The following is a 24,262-nucleotide window of genomic DNA, read 5'->3' as shown; positions in this document are numbered from 1 at the left end:
GAGGTGCAAAGATGACTAACATACCAGGCCTGTTTCCCACGGACTAGAGGGAACAGATGCATAATGGACCCAGTACAGTACATTGTCATATGAGCATTGTAATGACATTGGGAGGCATGGAAACTGATTCAGAGAGATGTGGGAAGGTTTGTGGAGAGCAGGATGCTTAAACTAGTTCTTAAAAGATGACTTTTCCCATGGAGGGAATAAGAGGAGTCGCCTACATAGAGATTTGGAGATGTGCGATGTAGTAGGAAAAGGAAGAAGTTCAGTAGGAAATGTAGAAAACATCTATAGGGACACGTTATTGGGGGAAGTGTAAGAAGCCCAAGGGGTGAGAAGTAATTGGAGAAGGTAGCTTGGTTAAGATTGTGAAAGTTCCTGGGTTTGGAAGGAAGAAGTCTGGGTTTTGTCATGTAGTCAGTAAAGACACAATTACAGAGTATATCAGAAAATCTGGTAAAATGGTGGCTTCACCAAACTCAGCTTAGTTTTTTTCACCAAGAAATTTGAAGGTTAGTAGTTGGTGATTTTGGTTCAATGTCTTGAGAATGTCAGAGGCAAGGTCCCTGTGATTCACTTTATGTTTTCCTCATGGCTAGGCGATGGCTGCTGTGGCTCAAGCCACCATGTTCAAGTCTCAGGTTGGAGATCGGTGGAAGCATCTCAGAGCAATCAGTGGAGTCTTTGGCAAGAATATGAAACTTACTCCAGGTGCTATTTCAGATAAAGTGGCCAGACCAGAGAAGCCTCTCTACAGAGGTATCCTTTGAGTTGAAGGATGCAAATGAGCCAGGCATGATAAAAACCAGAGTATGTGTGTTGGGGTGAGGTGAGAGGAACAGGTGTTAACACCCAGAGGTAGGAAGGGGCCAGAAGTCAGGGCTGGGTGCACTCTGGGGAGAGCAAGGAGATACCCTGTGGTGAAGGAGGCTGGGGGCCTTTTCACATAGAGCCTCTCAGGCCATTGTGCAGGAGCCAGGGGAGAACTTAAGCCACGAAGGCGATGGTCTGATTTATGACTGCGAAGGTCCCCCAGACTGTCATCTGAGAAGGATGGAGAGAGGCAGGAGGTATGTAGGGAGACCAGTTAGGGGGCTAATGCTCTGGCTCAGGAGAGATGATGGTGATTTGGGTGAGAAGGGTTTCAGAGAGCAGAGAACACCTGGAGATACACAGTAGAACATGGACCGACAGGACTCACTAAGGGATTATACAGGGAAATTAGGACAAGCCTCGTTTCTAAGTATTTAAAGAACTTGTAGTTTTCTGTTACCGTACACTCTAATGGCAGCAGCTTAACTGGGTACTTTCAATTCTTCGTAACTCAACCTTCATATATTAAAGTATTAAAATCTACTGGGAAAAACTGTTCTATCTTTTAATTCAAAGCAAAAAAGCAACAATATCAGGAAAGGATTTTAATGGAACAATAATTCCAGCTTAGTATTTTTTCTTGAAGCTCTTGTGTGTGTCTTTCATCCTAAGGGAAATTCCTCCTTTTCTCTCTTTTTTTTTTTTTTTTCCAGTTTACAAAAACAAATATCCAGAAGAATCCAGATACAATATAGATTTATTTGTTCATTTTAGTAGAAGAGAAGTGAAAAGAAAATAGCAACAGCAACCTCTCTCTCTTAGGCTTCTCTTATTATTCATATATATTACTGTGGAATTTAATCACCTGAAGGAAAGCAAATGGTTTTTATGTAACTTTATTTGAAATAAACTTAATTTGCACCACGGAGTCCTTCAATTTAATGTGCACATAAATCACACAGGGTCTTGTGGAGATGAAGGTTCTGACTCAGTGACTGTGGATGGGCCAAGGTTTTGCATTTCTACCAAATTCCCATCTGGTTTGCAGACCACACTTGAAGAGGAAGGAGTTCAACTTTACTCCAAATGGGTATTGTCCATGCTCTTAATCACTTACGCTTCTATTTTTCAGTGTTCTGGTATCATTGGATTGGAGAAACTGACCCACTGGAACATAAAACATACTTGGTAAGTAGAAGAAACCAGTGTTTTTTCCCCTCTGGAATTTATTTCTAGATTTTTAATTCACTTTGTTACTGGTCTAAGAAAGCCTGGCATCTTGATTGTTGTCTGGTATGTTTTTTACCCTAATGACTAAGAATCTAATTGCATTCCAAACTGTGACTACTTCCCTAAATATTCCCAGCTGCTTCCAAGATGAACTCTATAACATCCCTAGAAATAGGCTCTGTGGCCTTTTTGGGAAATCTACAATATGATCATATGATCCCAAATAGCTTTGTTCAACATGTGATGTTCAGAAGACCACAGAATTTTAGGGTATCTTTTCAAGTTACCATTAATCATATGTGGTTTTCCTCTGAATGCATTTCCTTCAAAATGACCTACATTCTGAAAAGGAAAAAAAAAAAAAAAACACGTATCAGTTTAGATGAGATATTGAGGAAGGAGAGAATCTGACTCTGAAACTTTATCTAGAAATAAAATATTTTAATGTTTTCTGTCTCAAGGGTTATTTGGTATGTGCTGTCAAACCAGTTGTAAACCAAAGGGGAGGGCTCATTTCCATAATAAGCTTAAGTACTAATTTGCAAGTGCCAGTACTATGTACAAGTATACATAAAATCAAAGACAAAATTATTTCATTAAATATATGTTTTGTACAGATTACTAGTTTACAAATACTTAGAATATCATTTTTAATGGGCATATGACTTTTGAAAGCCTTACACCTCCAAAAATATGCTACTTCTTAAAGGTATCTTATTACTTAATTATTTAAATGCCATTCAAATTGCAATTTACAAAATATATATTTAGCCAAATAGTATTTACTCAGCTGAAAACAGCACCAAGAGATTCTCCCTGCTATTATGTTGTTCATCTTTTTCCAAGTTTGTTTCATTTTCTGCCTCTTCTACACTTTATTTTATAATACAATTTATTTGTATATTTGTGGGTAAATACAAATACTTTCTGAAGCATATTTTAGGAATGCTTGTGAACCCATCATCTTCCTAAAGAATTAGAAAAATACCGATATCTTTATTCTTTACTTATCTATCTCCTGTTTCCTTCCTTTCCCTCTATGTTGAATTATTTAATAATCGTTCTTTTAAAAAATAGTTTTACCACATATTTATATACATGAAATAAGACATAATTTAGTGTATTGGTTTTTTGAGCTTTATAAAAATGGTTTCACAGTGTATCTATCTAGTCTTTTTCTACTTAATATTGTTTCCAAGGTAATACATATTAATATCCAAATAGTAGATCATTCATTTTCATTGCTGTTGATATTAATTTTATAATTGTATCAAAATTGGTCATTTTATAAATGTTGGTTTAGTTTTCTAGATTTTTTTTTTCTTATTACAAAACATGCTTCTCTAAACATTCTAGTGCATTTCTTCCAATGTACAAATAAAGTGATTTTTCTAGATTTTTAAATATTTTGGAATGGAATTGCTGAGTCATAGCAAATGATCACTTTCTCAACATAATATCAAGTTCCTTTCCAAATTACCATCTGATATTACCACAACCAACTTCCATTGATCATCTCTTGGTCTTATTATTTTTTAAAAATTTCTTACCAAAAATAGGTATAATGTTATGTTTTTCTTATTTTATTTTTTAAATTAATTCATTAATTATTTTCATTATAACTGGTTTATAGTGTTCTGTCAATTTTCTACTGTACAGCATGTTGACCTGGTTACACATACATGTATAGATTCATCAGAAGTGATTAGACATAGTTCCCAGTGCTATACAGCAGGATCTCATTGCCCATCCATTCCCAATGCAACAGGCTGCATCTATTAACCACAGACTCCAAGTCCACTGAAGCTACTTATCCATTACTAGAGTTGACAATTCTTTATATGTTTGTTGACCACTTTTATTTTCCCCTTTATGAAATGTTTATTCACTCTTTTGTTCATTTTTCTGTTGAGTTACTTGTTTTTTCTTATGTGTTCAATTTTTTACTTATAGACTTTATTAATCACTGATTTTTTTTCATAATTAGTTTCTAAACAGCAATGCCTCCTAATCCTGTGTTAGGCGTGGGTTCTTCTAGTAAGAGCAGAGTAGCTCAGTTCAGATCAACCATCTCTGTGGTAACAGTTATACACAACATACACATAATTACACACTATACACAGAATTTTACACATACACATAGACACATGCATGCATCTTGTGTATAACTATCTGAATCCACTGGAGCACAAACAAAGATGGGCAGAAATTGAAGAAGCATTGATACTTGGAAGATGAGAATAACATTAGGTGAGTTTCCCATATTTAATGTTTTTTACCTGAAGGTAAGCTCCAGTCAGCACTATATTCAGGGTTACCATAGCGACTAAAGAGTGAGGGTGAAAAATCCCAGAAAGGAGAGAAATGCAGAGGGAGAGCCCAAAATTCTCTGTGTTAACTCTGTCCAAATATCTGGTTGACCTCTGAAGTATGCGTATGTGGTAGAGGGTAGCCACCCAAGATCGAAAGCATTGAACAGAGATTTTGGCTGCTGGCCACCACAGGGCAAACAGAGCTTGGAGTTTGAATTTACCAAGGTATTTTTCTGCTAAGATAAACAAACAAAGCATCAATACTCTTCAGAGAATAGTAACATATTCTCTACAAGATTCAGGATGCAAAACAAAAGGACTAAATAGAGTGAAGTGGTACTCATACTCAAGAGAAAAAGTAATCAATAGAGACTTAATCCAAGAAATTGGATTTAGCAGATAAGATTTTAAAGCAGCTGTTATAACTGTATAAACATATAAAGAAAAATATGATCACAATAAGTTAGTAGAGGAAATTTCAGCAAAGAAATAGGAACTAGAAAAAGAACCAAATGTAAATCATAGAACTGAAAAACACAATCTGAAAGGGAAAAAAAATTACTAAATAGGCTTAAGGGCAGATTGAAGATAATAGAAGAAAGAGCCAATAAACCTGAGGATAGATAATAGTAATAATTCCATTTGAATCTAAGTAAAGAGAAAAAAATGATTTAAAGTAAAAATGAACAAGGATTGTCACTTGTAGGATAATATCAGAAGGTCTGGTTTGAATATAAGTGGAGTTTGAAAAGGAGATGGAAAACAATGCAGAAAAAAAATTAAAGGAAATCATGACCTAAAAATTGTCTAATTTGGTGCAAGATATATTTGGTATTGTTACCAAATTTCTGTGAATGCAGCCTCTTTCCTACCCTCCTGTTGCTGTTCATTTGGACTGTCACAATAACTTCTTATCTGGTCACCTGGAGACCTGCTTCTTCCAGTTTTGTTCTGTCCTCCACATTTTCACCAAAATTACCTATTTAAAATCAATCAGGGAATGATATCAAGAAATCACCTGATCCAACCCACTGCCTTCAGGCATGTGACATATTCTCATGTTACAGAAGAAGTTCCGAGAAATTATTTGCACAAAGTTTACGGAGCTATCAAGTGGTGAAGCATGCTTATCAGTGTTAAAGCAAGAGTTTTAAAAAGTGCATCCATATGCATATATAGTCACTTCATTGCTATAAAAGCATAGTAAGTACCTGCTGTTTGTTCAAACAGTGACAATAAGTGATCCATACTTAAGAGACCCATACCCACTCTTTCTTTATAATTTAAATACTTTTTTTTTCTCAAAATACGTGAAAAGTTTCAAACATACAGGAAAAGTTGAAACAAGTATACAGTGAAAACACACATACCACTAATTTTAGTGAATAAAGCTATGAAAAATCACTGTGTCCATATTGTCTGTAGACCTTTGAACTAGAAAATGTGACAATCTCTTTTAAGGGGAGGGCTACAAGGATAGGAAAAGTATAAATCTAAAAAAAGCACTCATATTTTACAACTATATACAAATCCTGGACTGTAGTAGAATAGATTCATTTGTAATCTTTTAAATTATGCTTTTAATCCATTAATGATCTTTTTGTAAACTCATATGGATATGATTTTATCCCTTTTTTTAAACTTTGGATTTGAGTTAAACATAACAAATTTTTAGTCACTTACATTCTGAGTTAGTGCTGGACATTGGATTGGGTGCCTTAATTTTGTGTGGGAAACAGATCAAGTAAATTTTATGCCTCTCAGCCTTCAAAGTCAGCAGTTTCTCAGCTCAGTAATTCTGGGGGCTGATTGTGTTTCACTTTCATTTGATGGCGAGGCCCATGGCTGCAGATTGACTTGTTGGATCTTCCTTACCATTTCTCTGCTAGGGTAGACATGTTGGCCTACAAATATTTCACAAATATTTAAAATTTTTACTACATAATGAACACTATTTTGGGGATATAGAAGTGAATCGGATAGAGGCCCAGTAGTCATGGAGCTTAGCATTAAGTAAGGTAAGCAGACTTGAAACAAGTAACTTTTACAAGCAGTCATTAGTTGTCATCCTGGGTCAATCAGTGTAAACACAGCACATCCTAAGAATAGAGTTAAAGTCTGTACCTATAACACTCTCACCCATATGTCTAACAGAGCCATGGCTCTGATAATTCCTTGATTTCGGACTTCTAGACTCCAGAATCTGGAGAGAATACATTTCTGTTGTTGTAAGCCACCCAGCTTGTTATGACACTCCTAGGAAACGAATACACCAAGCAGTAGAAAGAGAATCATTCAAGTCTTAAGATGCAGACAAGAAACATTTCTACTCCCCGATCTTCCAGCTCTAGACAGGAGCTCTCTCCCAGCCTCTAGGATGGCTAGCATTTTAGTCTTCTAGTACATTCCTTCCTATGTAAGTGCTAAAAAACAAATTAGACATCTCTCATGAGACATGGGCAGGCAGCCTCCACCCTTCCCCAAGGGTAACCACAGGTATCCTGAGGAAGGGTTTCCTCCAGGCTCTGCCAGGTCCAGGTTATCATTGAGTCTCCCCACCTGAGGCCGGGGTGCCAGCCCACCAAGACTAGGACACAGTGTCTGAGCTCATGTGCACCTAGCTCTTCTAGCTTACCCTCTGCAGCCAGCCCATCATCTCCCCAGCATGTGAGAGTAACTTACTGACCAGGAAGTATTTAGGAGTAGTATATGTTTGCATTTAAAAAATATATATATGTGTGTGTACATATATATATATAGATATAGATAGATATACACACATATATATACACAAATATAAACATGCATGCATATATGTAAACATGAATATGCATATTTTATTTCCCTGTTTAAATACTTTTACAGGCTCCCTGTTTTTTTGGTGAATAGCATCTAAGATAAGCTCTAAGCCTGGCATGCAAAATCAATTGGTATATTACCTTACAACTCCCTTTATGTATTCTGAAATTTAGCTGAAATCTTTTATTGAACCTCTTCCCATCTTTCAAAACCCAGATCAAATATTAACCCTCACAAGAAGGCAGTCTTTCCTCATTTCCACACGTTTTTGGAGGGATCAAAATACTTTGCTTTTACCTCTCTGATCACATTACACGTTGTATTGTATGTTTTTGTGCATTTGTCTAACCCTTTTTCCCTGGCAGCAAGAAAGCTCGTTGTTATTAAAAATGAAGCTAATGGCATACTGTATTTATGAAAATGGGAAGCACAGAAATTCTGGAATATTTTCCTATTTAGAAGGCTCGTCATTGGCATTGCCATCGTTACAGTAGCTAATACTTACTGAGGGTTTATTCTGTGCCGGACAATGAGCTAAGCATGCTACATACGCTCTTTCCACTAATGTATACCAATTTCTTCATTTATCTTTTTGTCCAGCATAGCACATGGTAAGGTTGCAAATACTCAAAAAGTGTTTGCTGAAAGGTGAATCTTGAAGGCAAATGCATATAGAAAGGAGATTCTGAGCTTCCTCTCTTGATCTCAATAGACGTATCACTATGAAAATTGTGGCTGAGTTGACCCATTAGGAAACTATTCCAATGCAAACATCTATCTTGGAGTATACTCTAAACTGAGGAGGACATTTATGAATATTATCTGTAATAATGAAGAAAAATTCTGAGTCATAATCCTAAAATGTTTTCTTTATATATATGGCATACAAATATAAAGTAAACTCTTGATTATTTTAAACAATGACCCTATGTTACATTCAGAAATACATACTGAAAGCAATATTTAAAATGCAGAGTATGGACTGTCTTATATGCTTAATTCCAACATTTGATATGTGAAGTTGTAGAGAGCTAATACAGCTATAAAGTTTAGGTGAAAACTGGATTTGCATGTTTAAACATTAGTTTATGTAACTAAGCACATACACTTTTTAATAACCTTTTATTTTCATTACTTTCCAGTGTTGTGAACTTGGTCACTGGTGTTTGTGATTATTTTAAAGCATGGTCCTTATGATACATGCAGAAAAACATACTGAAAGTGATATTCGAAATGCAGAGTATGAACTATCATATGTTTATCCCACCACTTTATGTGTGAGCTTATGAAGAACTAACATATAAAACTCTAAATTAGAGCTACAAAGTTTTTCTATGATAATTGAAATTGTATGTTTAAACATTAGCATAAAGAACTAATAAGCACGTATGCTTTTTAATAATACTTTTACCCCCCACAAGCATTGTGAACTTGGCCACTGTTTAGAGCTCAGCATAGCTCACAAAAAGTCCCTAAAAACCAAGTGGCTTCATGGGCTTGGCATTGAATTCAGATGACTTTAAGAAGCAGTTCAGATTTTCTGGGGTTTTTTTTCTTCCTTACTTTGTGTTTCTTTCCGTAAGAAAGCTGAGTCTGACTATTTTTAGGATTTGGCCCATGGAATTGAACTTGGTGGTTTTAGTTTCACTGTTGTTGTTTTTCTTCTTTTAGGTTAAAAAAAAAAAAGTGCAGGAGTCCTGGCTGTAGAAAAGCATCAAAGCTTTCTTCATTTAATTATACACTTAAAGGCATATTGGGGTAGACAGGTACTTATATGTCCTGGAAATTGTGGGATTTTAGTTCTTCTAAACCCTTCTAGCCTTTCCTCTTAAATAACTCACTGACTTCTAATGGTCCTTAAAAAATGACATATCAAAATACCTAAAGTTAATCTACTTGGATATTAGTTCCCCTTTTTGTTTGTGAGGATTTTTCACCATCAAGAATTCTATTTTTTTTTTCCTGGTGTTATTCCCCATCTTGCCCTTTGCCTATCTTATAAAGTCCTCTCTCTTTAGCTGAAGAAAATTGACATAAACTCCTTTACCACTCCAAGATCTTAGTGTGAACTAAAGGGAAGTTGTTGAACTTTGAGATTTTTTCCATTAGAGCAGGATGACCCTTATTCCCTTTCCACACTCTCCTGCATCTCCTGTGAATTCTTATGAGAGTAAGTGTTAGAGGAAATAACTAAAATTTGATTTATTATCAAGTGCTTCTATTGCTGAAGTTGATGAATATTAAATATGTAGCTTTGAACTTGTTTTCAAGTCTGGCAAGGTTTAAATGTTCCTATATGTTCCATTGCCTTAGGTAGTTATAGGATTTCAGTTCTGGGAATTAGGATTATAAGTATAAGGAAAACATGATTGGCAATTAAAATGTTTAATCATCAAAACTCTAGAAATTAGGAGAGATTGACCATCTCAATAGAGGGAAGAACCACAAACTACCAAAAAATAACTACCATCACTTTTGTTCCAAAGTTTGTTTGAGAGGTTCAGCAGCATCTACTGAACTTTTCCCCCAACTATCTTAACACATCTCTTTGTATTTGAGAGTCTGGCCAGGTTTGGAAATAGAGGTGTGAAAGAATTACGAAAGTGGCTGTCTTTGCAGTACTTTTGGCTAGAAGTAAAATAAGCAGGAAATTTTAAAATGTCTTAAGAAAGTTTGTCCCCAAGGAAATTCTAGCTTGAAATTTTTTTTAAAAAATAATGGGTTTTGAACATTCAGGTTATATTCAAATAAGAATTGTGCTTATGTGGATAGTTAGAGTAATTACAGCTATTCAAGCATCTTACTATCCAAACGGTTCCTTTCTAGGGTTGTCAGTATTCTTTCACATGCTTTTTCCTCCTCTGATGGCTACGAACATGGTAACAGGCAGAATAGTTTGGTGGTGGTACTTGCATTTTACAAATGAGAAAACTTAAACCCATTGTTCATAGCAGTTTATTTTGTTGCTTTGCCTATAGTAACTTTTAACTCATAAGTTTCATAAATGCTTTTAAGTTTTTTCTTTTCTTTCTTTCTTTTCTTTTCTTTTTTTTTTTTTTTTTTTTGTTTGTTTGTTTGTTTGTTTTTTTGTTTTGGTCTTCTTAGGGCAGCGTCTGTGGCTATGGAAGTTCCCAGCCTAGGGGCCTAATTGGAGCTGTAGCCGCTGGCCTATCTATAGCAATTCAGGATCCAAGCCACATCTGCAACAAATACCATAGCTCAGGATAACACTGGATCCTTTAAACCACTGAGCAAAGCATCCTCATGGATACTAGTCAGATTCGTTACTGCTGAGCCACAATGGAACTCCCTTTTAAATTTCTTGATCTAGTGGTAGGTCACGGTTATTCTGAAACATGGAAGTGCTGAGGTCTATTCCTAGTACCATTTGTGTGTACAAATGCAACTCCTCACTTTATGAATAATCTAAAAACGAAATATTCAGTGCTTAACTGTGCATGTTGTTGTACTCAGTCTGTACTTACCTAGAATCGAGATATTCAATGAGTTGTTCTATTTCTGACTTTATAAGGAATTATAATTTCATGTTAATTTGAAAGTATAGAAGCAATCGGACAAATCCAAATCCTAGAAAAGTGATTAGTTTATGATTAAAGTGAAATAGGATTTGGATTCCAGAATTTATAGGAGTGTCGTGGATGCCTAAAGCTGTGTCAAATGAAAGTAAACAAAAACGAATACGTTACTATTTACAGCATTTAACCGAATAGAATTCATTAGCTTAAAACATTGTTTGTAAATGCACTCTCACACTTTTTTAGTGTGATAAAGTTTCAAAGATGTAATTACTGTGGTGGTAATACTATGTTTGAATCAATCAGACAGTGCTTTCTAAATATTTGAATACCATTCTTCCTGAATATATGTGTATGCCATGTACTTTTTACTTAGTCACTTATTCTTAAAGCATCTATACAAAATCCACGTGAAAATGCAGATATTTATATCGATGTTTAGTCTATATTGTATGTTACAGAACATAACAGGTGATTGTTGTTGCGCTTGTTGGAATGAAGCCTACGTTGGAAAATAGAACGTATATAACCTGTAGTATATATGTTGCATGTAGTTTGAAACAATGTAACTTAGGAAATGATGTTCCTGCTCTCCAGCTGTAACCATCTACCAAGGTTACATTACTTATATACACTTTATGGAAGTTGATAAATTCAATTTAGTAACCCTAGTATAGAGAGTTATTATTTCATAGAACATTTGGTTTTCATGATCTATATGCAAAAATTTAGATGCAAACTGTTACATTTGGAATGGATAAGCAGTGGGGTCGTACTGTACAGCACACGGAACTATGTCCAATCTCTTGGATTAGAATATGACAGAAGACAGTATTTAAAAAAAAGGAATGTAGGTATATGTATGACTGGGTTACTTTGCTATGCAGCAGAAATTGAAGGAACATTGTAAATCAACTACACTTTAGTAAAAAATTTTTAAAAATCTCAAAAAAAAAAAAAAGATTTCAACCTAGTAGAAGTAAGAATGTTCTGGTGAAAATAACTTAAAAGATTTGATTGGACTGTCGCAGGAGGTGGTAAATTTCTTGTCAATGGAGGTGGCAAACAGATGTTGTAGTGGGGATGCCAGCATTGGACTAGATTTGCCTAGATTATCTTGAAAGTCCCCATGATTCTTGGCTAATCAAGGACATTAGCTTCAAGAGAGCATCTCAGAATATTACCTCTGGAAAGAACTTCAAAGATTGTCTAGTCCCACTCCTTCACTTTTCACAGGAGGAAATTGAGCCCCAGGGAATACAAATATCTCATTCAAGGTCAAATAGCTCATATGTTTTAAAGAGTTTGTTTCCCAGGAGTTTATTATCTTTTTTATTTTATTTAGAACTTAGTAAATAAATGTAACAAAGTTCCCAGTATACTGTCTGCCTGTGTAGTGTAGGAAAAATTGGACTCCTACTGAAGGCAGAGAGTCTTTCATCTCAGGTTAATACTCTGACAGCTATAACTCACAAAGAGCCTGTATTATAAATGAATAATTGAAAACAATAATTTTAAACTTCTATTCATTTTTAAAAATTCATGTACTGCTATAGCAATGGGAATGGATCTTACAGGCTTTGTAATGTAAGGATCTTCCAGAAGGAGCAAAGGAGAGGGTCAGAATTGGTTTGCAAATGAGAGGTAAGTATGAGGAGGTTTCAGTTTATTTCCCCTTGTTATCAGCCCTTTTTTTGTGGGATGTGAGGCAAGATAAGGCAGTTAGCAGTTGAAAAGTTCTATAATAGCCATTCTGGCCAGTAAAGACTAAGTATTCCCATGCTGATTGATAATTAGCCATTTCTTTGAGCCATCCCTGTGTCTGAACACCCCACCCTCTACCAACTGCTCCTGACTCCCCCAGCCCTCCACCTGGACATATTCTTCCTGACACTGCAGCAACTGAAAAGGTAACACTTTCTCTTAGCTGATTGGACCCTGAAAATTAATGTCTAGCCAGAACAATATAACTTTTGTTCAACACATGTATTTCTGACCACCCAAGGCAATCTCCAGAATCTTTTCTTTCAGTGAATCAGGTCATTTGGTAATGACTGTAAAATAGAGGGAAAATCATTTCTTATTCACCTCTGCCATGCAGTTTGGGGAACTCTTTTGGAAGGCCCTTTGTTAAGTCTTTAAAGCATCTCATTGTATTCAAAAATATTTTCAGAGCATTCTTTAGATGAGTTCATAAGTGGATAATACAAATAATGGAGGAGTTTTTTGGTTTGTTGTTTTAAGTTTTCTGGTTGGTTGAAAGGATAAGGTTAAAGGATCTTTTCTTAGAACCTTGGACCATAACACATATGAGACACAGCTACCATTTATGGAGTGCTTACGATGTGCCTAGTACTGTGCTGTATTGTTTACATATATCATCTCATTTAATTCATATAATAACTGTATGAGATATGTCCTTTTATCGTTCCAATTTTACAGCTGAGGCGACTAGAGGTTCAGACCAGTGAAGTGACTTCTGTAAATAACTTGTTAGCTTATAAGTGGTGGAACAGCTATACACACCATCTGTCTGTTGCCATTGGCAGTTGTAAGGAATCAGAAGCTGGGCTCCATCTCTGTCTTTGAAGAACAATTGGGCCTGGGTTTCTTCATAGGCTGTAGCCTAACCTAGTCCCTGTTTTAGGACTTGGGCCTCTTCCCAGGATCTTTAACCCTGTAAACTCAGCCTTGAGTCAAGAGACTCCAAGGTTAAATTATAATTCATCAGCACTGACTTCAAAGCTGGAGTATTTAGGAACCCACAGTGCTGAATAACACCTGTGTGATGTGGGGAAACCACAACAGCTCAGAATGTCTTGTTAATAGCCAGTTATTTGTTAGTAGTAGAATAGCTTGTTAATGTCTTCATTTGTTAATAGCCAGTCCTACCTCATCTTCTTAATTAACCTATCCCTTTTGTTCCCCATTTCATTTTATTTCTGCTCATCTACCTTGTACATCTAAGTATAGTCCCAAATCATCTATTTTGATGACCATAGGTCATATATGATAATATAAAAAAACACTTTAAATTATGGAGGGATTTGGAGGTTAGGTTTAGGAGTGGGAGTGGGCACCATATATTCTCCTTTTCTTCCTCCACAAGGTTATCTCACTGTTTTGGATGTAGTAGACATTTAAAAAAATATGTGTGCATGAATTTATTTTAGTTTTAAGAGGAACTATGGTGTGGTAGTGATGTTCAGAAAACTCAGTAGATTTTTTTTTCTAATCGGTGAAGAAGAATTCAGAAATACTGATTAGATTCCTTATTGATGGGAGTCAAAGGGGGACAATTAAGCTAACATTTGCTTTCAGAAGGAAGGTTCTTACTCGCTAAACAACTGCATTCCAGTTCATTTCAAATTATTTTTAAGAACTCATCCCTTAGTTCTGGGAAGCTTTAATTTACTTCAGCCTTGCCATGGTAGTCACTGAGTAAAACAGATGAAAACAGCTCTTCTTGATGCTGTCCAGTATCTTTGTTTCATATGCACTCGTGTCATATATCTAGAGGATCTGCCTTTGATAGCTAATTTGATAGTGCCAGTCACTTCTGGGGAACAAAGTGTCTAATAGTGGTTTACTTGGGATAAATAACAATGATTAGGGTAATAAACTCCCACGTCCCAATGGCTTAACACTGTGCAAGTGTACTTCTTGCTCATACCTGATCCAGAGTGGTTCTTCAAGGATCTTGCTTCCTTCATCATGTTTTAGGACTTTAGCATCTTCAATAGCCCCTCCACATCCAGCTGGAAAATGAGGTAACAGAGAAAAATCTCATGGGAAACTTCTTAATGCTTTGTCCTGAACTGTAGGATAGAACCATGCAAGAGGATCCATTTAGGCAGCCATGCCCCCCAAGCTCAAGGAGCATGGCAGTGTCATCTAGCTGAGAGCTCAGAAGGCAAAAGAAGGATTTTGGCGACCACAGAGTGATTTTAGCCACAAGGTGGTCTGTGAGCCACCAGTCAAAGCCTGTTTCAACTGCAGTGAGCTTTAGCAGTGACATACTTAAAAATCGAGACCTCAGAATCATAAAGCAGCTCATTAAATGATTCTTTGCTTTGGCATCTCTTAAGTTTCTTTCACTTTTGTTGTAAATGAGTTTTCCTTCAAATTGTGCAAAGTGAATCATGCAAGTCTAGAGATGTAATGAATTTTCCATAAAGAAATATACCATGTATTTTTTTTTTTTTTTGCTAAGACATTCACAGAATATAGGAATCCTGATGCCAAAACCAAGTAAAACCCCAAGTTATACACATTGAAAAATTAAGGGAATGGCATTCTTATTGAGTTTGTTTGTATAGTATCTCTTGGATTTAATTTTAAAAAAGGTAGAGGTTTGTTGTTGTTCCTTTCTTCTATAGAGTTTCCTTTGGAAATATGCTTTAAGAAAAGACACTTTGGGCAACCTACCAAAAATACTTGCAAATCGTACAAGGAGGACACTGGAGAGGGTTTTGTGATGGAGGGAAGAGAAATAACACAGTATCTGGTATTAGGAGAAGGCTTTGAAAGATGAGAGGACTAGGCTGTTTATTTTTGAATAATAATGAGTAGAATGGAGGAGATAAGTGTGGAAGGAGAGAAACAGGAAACTTGGACAAGAGGAGAGGGGAGTTGGGCTCCCAGAGAAGTGTTGGCATCATAGAGTCAGAGAGTCATAGGCTGATGGCAGAGAATATAGGAGAAACTGAAGCTTAAGAATGAAAATGGAGAAGATTTGAAACAGTTTTAAAGAAAGAGATTAGGAGTACCTACCTATTAAGGAAATGTGATGGAATGATTCCCCTGTGGCCCAAGGATTGTTGGAGTCAGGCATCTTAAAAAAGTAAGATGAAGATGCATGGTGGTGAGTAACTGTCCTATAGCAGTTAGTCTACTTCCAACTGTGTTGGAAGGCAAAGGGTATTGAATATTTCCTTGAGATTTAGAACGATCGTGAGACCTTTTGGAGAACCGTAGGCTTAGGCATTTAGTAGAGCCAGGTATGCTTATCCAGGAAGGCCAGATTAGCATTGACATAGACTTCCGCACAGTATGTGGCAAGGCTGAATGGTCTTGGCCGGTAGATTTTGCACCTAAAACATGTGCCAGGGAGTGGGATTAATTGGATAAAATGCAGCCCCTAGGGAGGGCTGGAGCAAGAGACCTGTGCATATGCCTTCCAGACCCAAAACGGGAAGTTGGGTTTTAATAGGTTTGACTTACAAAATTAATACCCTCCAAAGAAAATTCATGCATTGCCAAATCTAATGCCAGTACTTGGATGCTCACAGTTCCTTCAGGTCCCTCCTGGTTTGTTTTAATTTCTTTCTTTCTTTTCTTTTTTGGTTCTTTTTATTCTCCTTCTTGCCAGAGTTTTCTGACCTTTTAGGTATGACTACTAAATGGTTTGTAAGCCATTTTCTTGCTTAATCAGAAAGCCGTAATGAAAGAGGGAGGTGAAAAAGAGACAGAGAGAGAGAGAGAGAGGGAGATTTTAAATATTTTGTATAAAATGCATTTCTCCTGGCTATGGATTTCCATAAATTCTTTGTGTACATATAAATATACTGTTTATGTCTTGCAATTTGGCCCACTTATTGTGGACTTAACTCCCCAAAACATTCCTTTTTAGTTAGGTAAGGCTGAAAAACAGCACTTCTGTCAGAAGAAATTCTATTGACCTAGGTGCCAATGACTTCTTATTTTTGTTCCATATACCCTCATTTTTAGAATAGATACTCCAAAGCTGCTAAACTTGATCTATCACACCATCAGATGTCAGCATTTAGCAAATGCTGTTGCCACTAATGGTTTTTACACTTGGGCTGTCCAACAAACTACTTTTAAATCTTGTGAATTAAAGTTTCCATTCAATATCACCAAGAAAGAGGCAAGAAATACAGACAGTTTTCTTATAAAGAGGATATAAAAATATTCATTACCATACACAATTTTTTGGTCTTGGCTGGTGTTAAGAGGAAAAGGATTTAAAGATCACTTAAGATTTCGCCCCCCCCCCCAAAAAAGGGAAGGGACTTAGGTTGCAAGAGTGCTGGAATCTATTCCATTTATTCCTTATTAGATATATTTTAAGATAAAATTCTTGAATTTATATTCCTCTGAGTTTTGCCTGAGCAAAATAAGAATAGAAAAATGGAGGAGTTCCTGTTGCAGCTCAGTGGAAATAAACTGACTAGTATCCATGAGGACATAGGCCTCACTCTGTGGGTTAAGGATCCAGCTTTGCTGTGAGCTGTGGTATAGGTCTCAGATGTGGCTCAGATCTGGCATTGCTGTGGCTGTAGTGTAGGCCAGTGACTGTAGCTTCAGTTGGACCCATGGCCCGGGAACTTATATATGCTGTACCTGCAGCCCTAAAAAAAAAAAAAAGAACAGAAAAATGGAGAATTATTATTATTATTATTATTATTACTACTTTTGATGGAGAATGGCTTTTCTTAATCATGTATATAATACACGCTCATGTAAAACATTCTATCAACAGAGAAATGCATAAACTAGAAAGAACAAGCCCTCCCCAAACTCTACCTCCCAGAGATAGCCAAATGCAGGAGTTCAATTTGTATCCTTCCAGGTTTATTTCTGCATGTATGTATGTGTGTTTATCTTTCATCTCTAAAACAAAATGAGCTCTAATATAACCATCTAAGCCTCTGTGTTTATTTTGTTAATACATTATGAATCTACTTCCATATATATCTACATCACTCATTTTACTGTGTGAATGAGCTATTATTTATTTCATCATTGAGGATTACTTACATTTGTGATTTTTGCTATTACAAGTAATGCTGCTAATCACACCTCTATACCATGAGATAATATCACCTATCTCATAGGCGTACTGGAATTAATAAATAAATACACCGTTCTATAAAATGTATCTAAAAAGTACATACATATAGGTGCTTTAAAAATTGTTATTATTCTGCTTATTTTCTTTGTTACTAGTGAATATGTCTGTATGCCAAACTCCTAGGAATGAAATTCTTCAGCTTATAAATATTATGAAATTGCCCTTGAAAAAGGTTCTTCCAAATTATACTCCTTTCATCAGCGAATAAAGAATATTTGTTTCCCCACACTATTTAAACTTTTCAACAGTAGCATAATATACATGTGCGAAAAATACCTGCGCTTTATAAATATTGACTCAACGAAATGAATCCGCATGTGTAACCGACATCCAGATCATGTCAGGGTACATTCCCATCCTAAAAGCCTCCCTTGAGTCTCAACCCAGTTATTATTTGCCCTTTCTATCCCAAACTTAAGCACTGTCTTGCTTCTAGCACTGTAGATTAATTTTGCAGTTATATACAACTTCTTTCACTCAACATTATGTTCCTATCAGATGATTATGACCATTCAGGTGGTTGCAAACATCAATAGTTCAGTCATCTTTGCAGTACTCTATTCTAGTCTATATTATAAATTATCCATTATACTATTGATGGACATTTTATATATTTGACTATTTTTTGTGTTACAAATAACACTATTTTGATCCTTCCACATGCCTTTTGATATACATGTGTGTGTGTATGTATATATGTACATAATTTATATATGTATATAACATATACATGATTAATTATGTATATGCATACACATTTCTCCTGGAGATTCATCTCAGAGTAGAATTGCTAGTTTATAGGGTAGGTGTGCATTTAGCTTTAAAAATTTTCCAAGTTGTGTGGATTTATCACAATGACAGCAGGGTACACTAGTATCAGTTGTATGTCATGGCTCATTCTTGGTATGATTAATTTTTTACATTTGTCATTCTGATTGGTGTGTAGTGGCATATCATTGTGGTTTTAATTGTATTTTCCTGATGATGAAGTTTAAGACATTTTTGTATGATTATCAGTCATTTGGATTTCTCGTTTTAAGAAGTAACTTTTTCGGAGTTCCCGTCGTGGCTCAGTGCTTAACGAATCCACCTAGGAACCATGAGGTTGCGGGTTCGATTTCTGGCCTTGCTCAGTTGAGGATCCAGTGTTGCCGTGAGCTGTGGTGTAGGTTGCAGATGTGGGTAGGATCCCGCGTTGCTGTGGCTGTGGCGTAGGCTGGCAGCTACAGCTCCGATTAGACCCCTAGCCTGGGAACTTCCATGTGCCGCGGGAGCGGCCCCAGAAAAGGAAAAAAGACAAAAAAAAAAAAGAAGTAACTTTTTCAAATCTTTTGCCCATTTAAAAAATTGGCTTGTCTTTTTATTATTTTTTTAGGGGGAATTTTTCTTTTTCTGAGTATGTGTCCCTTGATATATTTTAATTTTTCTTAGTATATACTATTAGAGAGATGTTTTTCTCTTAATCATATCTCTAAGTAAGTTCTCAATTTTAATGGGCTCTGCCAGTCCATCCTTTTCCTTTATAATTAGCACCTTTTGTGCCTTACTTAAGAAATCTTGGCCTACCCAAGGTGATGAAGGCATTCTCTATGTTTTCACTGAAGCTTCATTGTTTTACCTTTCTTTGTTAGCTTTATAATCCACTGCAGATTGATTTTATATGGTATAAGGCAATACTTATATTTCCCCCTATATGATAACCAGTAGATTGCACCATTTATTGAAAAGGGGGGCCGATAGTGGCATCTTTACTGTACACCAAATGACCGTATGTATCTGTTTTGCTGGACTATTTTGTTTTATTAGTTAATTTACCTACCCTTTTGTCAAAACCACATACTTGATAACTAGTCCTCATACCTGGTATTATGGGTCCTATACCTTTTCTTCTACTAGATTTTGCTCTCCCTAGCCCTTTGCTTTTCAACATGCAATTTAAAGTAAGGTTTGCAATTCCCACAACAAATTCTTCTTGGATTGTGACTGAGAGTGTATTGAATATTTATACTAACTTTGGGAGAATCTACCATTTTACAGGATTGAGTCTTCTAATCCATAACATGGTATAATCCATTTATTTGGGCCTCTAGATAGTAGAGCTAGGAAAAGTCTTGGATGTTATGTCATTATATTTGTTCTTATATATTCAATGTTATTTATATTTTATATTAACTGTTTTATGAATTTAATATATTTTTAAATTTTCAGCTTTATTGAATTTATAATACAAATAAAATTGTAAGATATTGAAAGTGTATTTCACAGTGGTTTATGTATACATTGTGAAAGAATTTCCCCTTTCTAGTTAATTAACACATCCATCACCTCACATATTCATCTTTTTTTTTTTAATGACAACATACAAGTTCTACTCTCTTAGCAAATATATGTACATAAATTTATTGCTAGCATATAACAATAAATTGCTATTTACTATGGTCAGTAAACATGTTGGCATGATATCATTCCTTTGAAAGTTTGAATTTTATGTTTGCGAATGTGGTAAATCTGGGAGACTGTTCCATTTGCAGTTGAAAAGAATATGTATCTTGCAGTTATTGTTTAGAGTGTACTATTGACATTCCAAATTACTGATTCTGTGAGTACTGTCTGTATCTCTGCTGATAATTTTGTTATGGAGTCTATTACTATGGATTTATCTTTCTCCTCTCTTATTTCTACTTGAAGTTTTTGCTTTATATATTTTGAGTTTATGTTTCCAAGTATATATATCTATATCTCTCTATATAAGCTTTATCTTGCTTTGGATTATCATTATAAATTATAGCATCTATTTGAAATAATTCTGCTTCTCTTAACATCTTTATCTTTGTCTGCTTAATGTTAACATGGACACACCAGCTTTCATTGCCTAACTTTTTTATGGTATATCTTTTACATATTCTTTTTGTGTCCTTTATTTGAGGCATTTCTTTTAAATAGTACACAGCTAAACTTCCATTTGACAATCTTTACCAGGAATTAGAATATTTAGTTTATTTACTTTAATAAGATACCAATATATTTGGGTTTGAATATACATACTATCATGCCATTTTTGACTAGTTCTTTGCTTTTTCTCTTTTATCACTTTCTAATGTTAAATATATATATATATCTTCATGTTATTTATGCTTTCTTTTATTATTCTTTTTGAAGTTACCCTAGAACTACAACATTCATCCTTAACTTAATAGAGCTACTTTATCACACTGTGGAAAATGTAAGAACTTTAAAATAGTTTAATTCCACTTATATTTCTGCTTTTCAGATTTTCCCTTTTTTCAGGAGTCTCATATTTTCAAATTCTATTTTCCTGAATAGTTCTGCACTCCCATTTTTGTCTCATCAGCTCCATTAGGAAGGGAAAAGCTTTATATCACAGCTTTCTATTTGACCTCAGATCCCTGCACCAAGTATTGGCTGATTTGGCTGATTTGGCTGCTTTGTGATCCCTTCAGGCTGTTTTCAGATGCATTTTATCAAACTTATCTAGATGATCTTGGTACCAGTATGATGCAAAGTACTCCATCTTCATCAGAAGTAGAAAATATTTCTGTTTTCTTTTATTAAGCCTGATTATTAGCCACCATTTTATTATTTGCTAATTTGAGGGCCAAAAAATTAGCATAGTGTATCCATCAGTTATATGGCAGCCATCATCTTGGTTCACTGTGACTCTATCCTTTAAGTCATATTTAATTGGTTCACGTGTGGGCATCTGATTAGAGTTGTGTTAATGAGTTCCTTCTGTGGGGTTTTGGGTTTGGAACCAGAGAGAATCTGAAGCTCTGGGTCTAAAACTCAGGGGTTACTTGACATCAGTGGTTTGAAATGTATTTTGTAGTAAAGATAATGTATTTTGAGAAAATGTGTTTTGTAGTAGAGATAAGTAAAATCAGTATGCAGAGAAAAGAGGCATGGAAAAAGAGACTGGGCTGTGATGGATTTTTTGATTCTAATTATTTGGTAATCCCAGATGTGTCTACTTTTCCACTGGATTTTTTATTGCAGTAAAATATATAACATACAATTTACCCTTTCAACCATTGAAAAATGTACGTCTCAGTAGCTTTCAGTTTATTCACACTGTTGTGTCACCATCACCACTATCCATGTCCAGAACATTTCATCTCCTCAAACTGAAGCTCCCTATCCATTGAATAATAATTCCTATTTCCTCATACCCTCATTCTATTTTCTGTCGGTATGGATTTGACTGTTCTAGCACCTTATATAAGTGGAATCATGCAGTATTTGTCTTTTCGTGACTTAGCATAATGTCTTCATTCATTTATGCTATACATATATCAGAATTTCCTTTCTTTTTAAGGTTGAGTGATATTCTGTTGTATGAACATACCACATTTTGTGTATCTGTATATCTGTTGATGGATACTTGGGTTGCTTCCACCTTACGATATTGTAAATAATGCTGCTAGGATTATGTGTCTATATGGAATTTTTTTTTACGTTTTTTTTCCTGATGCATTTCTTGTTTTGCTTAAGTAAATTAGACTTAGAGTGCAACTTGTAACCAAGAAGGTCCTAACTAATATGCATGGATCTGTTTTCAGACTCTATAATATTCCTTTGATCTACCAGCCTTTCTCTGAATCAGTACCATACTGTCTTAATTATTTTAACTTTTAGTACATTTTTGAGGTCTGGTAAACAAGCTTTCCCTCATTACTCTTTTATAAAAATGTGTTGGCTGCAGTTTCAGCATTTTTTTTTCCAGATGATCAATTGTCAAGTTCTAAAAAAAAAAAAACAAATGGAATTTTGTTTGGTACTGCATTATATTTTTAGCTAGTTTGGGGAAAATTAAAATTAAACCTTCAAAAACTTATATATGCAACATATTCTTTTGTGAAAGAGCCAAATAGTATTAATATTGACCTCCCCCCTTTTCCAGATGTTCTAGTCTTTTTCCCAGTTTGATGTTGTCTCAAAAAAAAAAAAAAAAAAAAACCCACACACAAAAAAACCCCAAAAAACCTGTTTTTTCTCTACTTACAGAGCACTTTCTTTATGACTACAAAACATGTGGTATTTTTCTCACGTAAAGTAAAATTCTGCAATACCAACTGGGTGTCCTACAATTTAATTTTGACACTAATCAAGGTTACTGCAGACCTCAAAGGTTAAGAGATGGATCCCATAGGACTGCCCACTCCTACTTCACACTTTAATCACAAGCCTAGGTTCTCAGCTGTGCTTCTGACTGAACAAGTTATAAATTGGGATTTCCACGGCCTCCTCCTTGGGTTCCATAATTTGCTAGAATGGCTCATAGAACTCAGCAAAACATTTACTTAGGTATCCTGGTATATTAAAAAGGTTACAATAAGGGATACAGATGAATGGCCAGTTATTTCTGTCCCTATGGAATTGGGGTGTGCCACCTTCCCACCAGGTACACATGTTTACCATCCTGGAAGTTCCCAACCCAGTACTTTGGGGATTTTTATGGAGGCTTCATCATCTAAGTGTGATTGTCATTAACTCAAACTCCAGCACTTTTGCCTTCTGGAGGATGGGCTTGGATGGGGCTTAAAGTGCCAAACTTCTAGTCCTGGTTTGGTCTTTCCGGTGACCAGTCCCCCTCCTGAAGCTATCCAGGAGCCCACCAAGAGTTGCTTCATTAGAACAAGAGTGGCTCCTATCACCCAAGAAATTCCAAGGGATTTGGAAGCTCTATATTAGGAACCAGAGACCAATATATACTTTTTTCCCTACTGTTTCACAGATGTATATAGCCTTATTTATACTATTCATCTAATTTTTTTAAATTTCCCTTTAAAAATCTTGAATTATACATGGCATATATTTTCTTCAGCTTCTCTATTTTGAGATCTATCCATGTCCATACAGAAATATCCTCTTCATTCCTTTATTTTGCCACTGGGGGTTCCATTACATAAGTGTGTTTTGTTTATTTGATGGTTTTCCTGTTGGTGGACCTTGAGGGTATTGCCATTTTTCAATATTGCAACAGTGTCATGAAACTCTTGAAACATATTTTTTTTTTTGGTTCACACTTTTCTAAGAAAGAAGCAATCAAAAAGCAGATTGATGGGTTTAAGTATATGCACATTGGAATTTTAGCCTCTTGTCATATTATCCTTGAGAAAGTCAATCCCATTTTACACTCCTAAGAGGCAACAACAGACATATCTTTCCTCCTTTTACAGTCAAGAAGATTATCATTAAACTATCTTTCCATCTGGGGCAAAAGAAAAAAAATCAGAGAGCTGTTTTTAATTTTAATGGTTACAGTATAATTGAATGGCTTTATTTATTCATTTGGTTATTTGCATTTCCATGTCTATAAAAACACAAGTTATAATCTTTGACTGTTTTTTGCTTTTGTCATTGTTTTGTTTTTTCTTATTCATTTAGTCCAGTTGATTTTCACTATATATTTATTTATTATTAATATTTTATCTGTAATAGATATAATTAAAGTATTTTTCCTCTGTCTGTTGTCTTCTAATGTTGTATATGATATCTTTTGCCATACAAAAGCTTTATGGTTGTTACAGTAAAACTGGTCTTTTTCTTTATTGCTTTTCAATACACATCTTATATAAGAAGCCTTCTCTACCCTAAGATTATAAATATATTTTCCTTCATTTTTCTCCAATTAATCTTACACATTTTGTTTTACATAAAGTTCTTTGACATCC

The 24,262-nt window shown here is 35.3% G+C and overlaps 1 protein-coding gene across 18 annotated transcripts in view; it reads left to right on the top strand.

Annotated features, from left to right (window-relative positions):
* The window catches only part of LOC146406010 (uncharacterized), a 265,230-nt gene that overhangs the window by 33,538 nt on the left and 207,430 nt on the right, over nucleotides 1-24,262 (top strand). For all 18 annotated transcript variants that reach the window (XR_014803473.1, XR_014803470.1, XR_014803435.1 and 15 more), the window contains one exon: nucleotides 1,949-2,004. Coding sequence is in view for 3 of the 18 variants with exons in the window: in XM_084956212.1 (XP_084812338.1) it covers nucleotides 1,949-2,004 (56 nt within the window). In the remaining 15 variants the exon portion in view is untranslated. The remainder of the gene's footprint in view (nucleotides 1-1,948; nucleotides 2,005-24,262) is intronic.

This window comes from Sus scrofa, chromosome 1, assembly GCF_054392235.1.
Source record: "Sus scrofa isolate SSC_HxYL_T2T_F1_AM1 chromosome 1, Sscrofa_HxYL_maternal_Yorkshire_Landrace_v2.0, whole genome shotgun sequence".
Taxonomy (NCBI): Eukaryota; Metazoa; Chordata; class Mammalia; order Artiodactyla; family Suidae; genus Sus; species Sus scrofa.
The sequence above is the reverse complement of the archived record's forward strand: the minus strand, read 5'-3'. Positions and strand labels throughout refer to the sequence as shown.